Source organism: Bison bison, unplaced genomic scaffold, assembly GCF_000754665.1.
Source record: "Bison bison bison isolate TAMUID 2011002044 unplaced genomic scaffold, Bison_UMD1.0 scf7180017847606, whole genome shotgun sequence".
NCBI classification, from domain to species: domain Eukaryota; kingdom Metazoa; phylum Chordata; class Mammalia; order Artiodactyla; family Bovidae; genus Bison; species Bison bison.
Window position 1 is genome coordinate 8739 of NW_011478179.1, and position 2364 is coordinate 11102.

At 45.2% G+C, this 2364-nt stretch overlaps 1 protein-coding gene across 1 annotated transcript; it reads right to left on the bottom strand.

Annotated features, from left to right (window-relative positions):
- Window positions 1–397: 397 nt before the first annotated feature.
- Window positions 398–1363, bottom strand: LOC104991120 (olfactory receptor 51G1). The gene has a single exon (XM_010843493.1). It carries the CDS (start codon window positions 1361–1363, stop codon window positions 398–400), a length of 966 nt encoding a protein of 321 aa, XP_010841795.1.
- Window positions 1364–2364: the final 1001 nt, after the last annotated feature.

Here is a 2364-nt window from a genome sequence, read left to right on the forward strand (position 1 = left end):
TTTACATTTTCATTCTGCAATTTAGGAAACTAAAGAACAGAGCAATTGAGTAATTTTCCCAAGGTCACACATGCAGTATATTGCATAATTTATTTCCTTTTTATTGATAATTGGGAGTTGTCACTTTTCCCTAGTAGTAGTAGTGTTAGCCACTCAGTCATGTCCAACTCTTTGCCACCCTATGGACTGTAGCCTGCCAGGATCCTCATTCCATGGGATTCCCCAGGCAAGAATACTAGAGTGGATTGTCATTCCCTTCTCCAGGGGATCTTCCTGACTCAGGTATCAAACTCAGGTCTCCTGCATTGCAGGCAGATCCTTTACTGTCCGAGCAATAGGGACAGCTGAAATAGAAAATATCTATGGGTTTTATGCCCCAAACTTCTCTTTCTCTAAACTAATCCTGCTGAAAACCCCTGAGTGATTTTATTAACTCAAACTTCTTAACAATGCGTTGGCGGATTTGCTTGGTCTTGATGCTGTAGACAATGGGGTTCATGAGCGGTGGGGCCAGCAGATACACATATGACATGAGGAGGTGTACAGTGCGGGGCAGATGTTCCCCGAAGCGGTGCACAAGAGACAAGCCAATCATGGGGATGTAGAAGAGGAGCACAGCACAGATATGGGAGACACAGGTGTTAAGGGCCCGAAGTCGCTCGTGGTGGGAGGCAATGCTTAACACAGTGCGGAGGATAAGGGCGTAAGAGAGGAAGGTGAGCAGTGAGTCCACACCAACAGTGCAGGCCACGACAAAGAGCCCATAGATGTGATTGACGATAATGCTAGAGCAGGCCAGCTTCATGATCTCTAGGTGTAGACAGTAGGCGTGGGCCAGCACGTGGGAGTGGCAGTACTGGAAGCGCTTAAGGAGGAATGGCAGGGGAAGGATGAGCAGCGCGCTTCTGAACACTGAGCTCAGCCCCATCCTGATGATACGTGCAGGTGTCAAGACTGTGGAATAACGCAGTGGGTTGCAGATGGCCACATAGCGGTCAATGGACATGGATAACAGGACTGAAGACTCCACTAGGGACAAAGTATGGATGAAGAAGAGCTGAGTGAAGCAGGCAGGGATACCAATTTCTCTGGCATCAAACCAGAAGATGCCCATCACAGTGGGCAGTGTAGAAAGGCAAAGACCCAGGTCTGTGAGGGCAAGCATGGCCAAGAAATAGTACATGGGTTCGTGGAGGGTGACATCAGTACGGATGACATGGATGATGCTAAGGTTGCCTATGATAACTGTCAGATAGATGAAGCAGAAGGGAATAGAGATCCAGCCGTGGAGATCTTCCAGACCTTGGAAGCCCGTCAGGAAGAAAGTGGCTTTCTGCAGGCTGCTATTATATAGGATTCTCATGACTTTATAACCTTGAATTCACCAACCTGCAATATAGAATGGGATTTCTGGAGAATGACAGGGCTGAATACTCACTCACCTGTCTTGGGGTCAGTGATCCAGGAAGGATCTGCAGATGAACTGGCAAAGAATTGGGGCACCTGATCTATTAGCCTTTTCTGGAAGGTCTAGGAAGGTGATTGTCATAGGTGATTTCTATAGCTCATGGATGCTGTGTGATTTAGGCTTATGGTGATATGTCCATCTGTATTGGACTCTCAGTAGTTTAATGAGGTCACCTCGGATGGCAACTTTTCCATATGTTCCTCCCTGGAAAAAATAAATAAATAAATCTCCAATTCAATCAGCAAAGCGCTTGCTTAAAGCTGCACCATCTGTAAGTAGAACTGGTACTATACACACCATTCTGCATAATTGTCTTCTAGAATCAGCTGCATATCAAGAGCCTTCAAATGTATTTGTAACCTGGCTGGGGATTGTCTTTCATTCCACAGTACCTGGCCTGCAGGGGAATGCAGGGGAAACATTGAGTAAATATTTGTTGGACTACTTAAGCTTGTAACTTGTGACCAGAGTGATTCCTTTCCTGAATTTACATAAAAGCCTTTGATGGCTGAGGAGGCAAATGTCGATGTGCAAATTTGAAGTCTGGAACTGAGAAATGTCTGAAAAGGCAGTCTTCCAAAAATATATATATATATACTTCTAAGACAGGGTGCTTCAGGGCTTAGTTCTGAGAGATATTAGGAGAGATGTGTGTTTCTGTCATCATGGTGATTAAGTTGAGGCTAGATGTAGAAATGGAGATACAGAGGTGGGAAACATCAGCTGTAAAACAGTGATAACAAAGAAAAACCTGAAATTGTCAGGAAAAGCCTCTAATCTCTAGCCTAAGGAAAGTATGTCTTAAGGCTCTCAGACTGAGCTGTGCCTCTGGGGTTTGGATAATATGACACAGAGGTATAGGTCTGTCCTGTAATACCTGAAACCAGGCTCTCCTT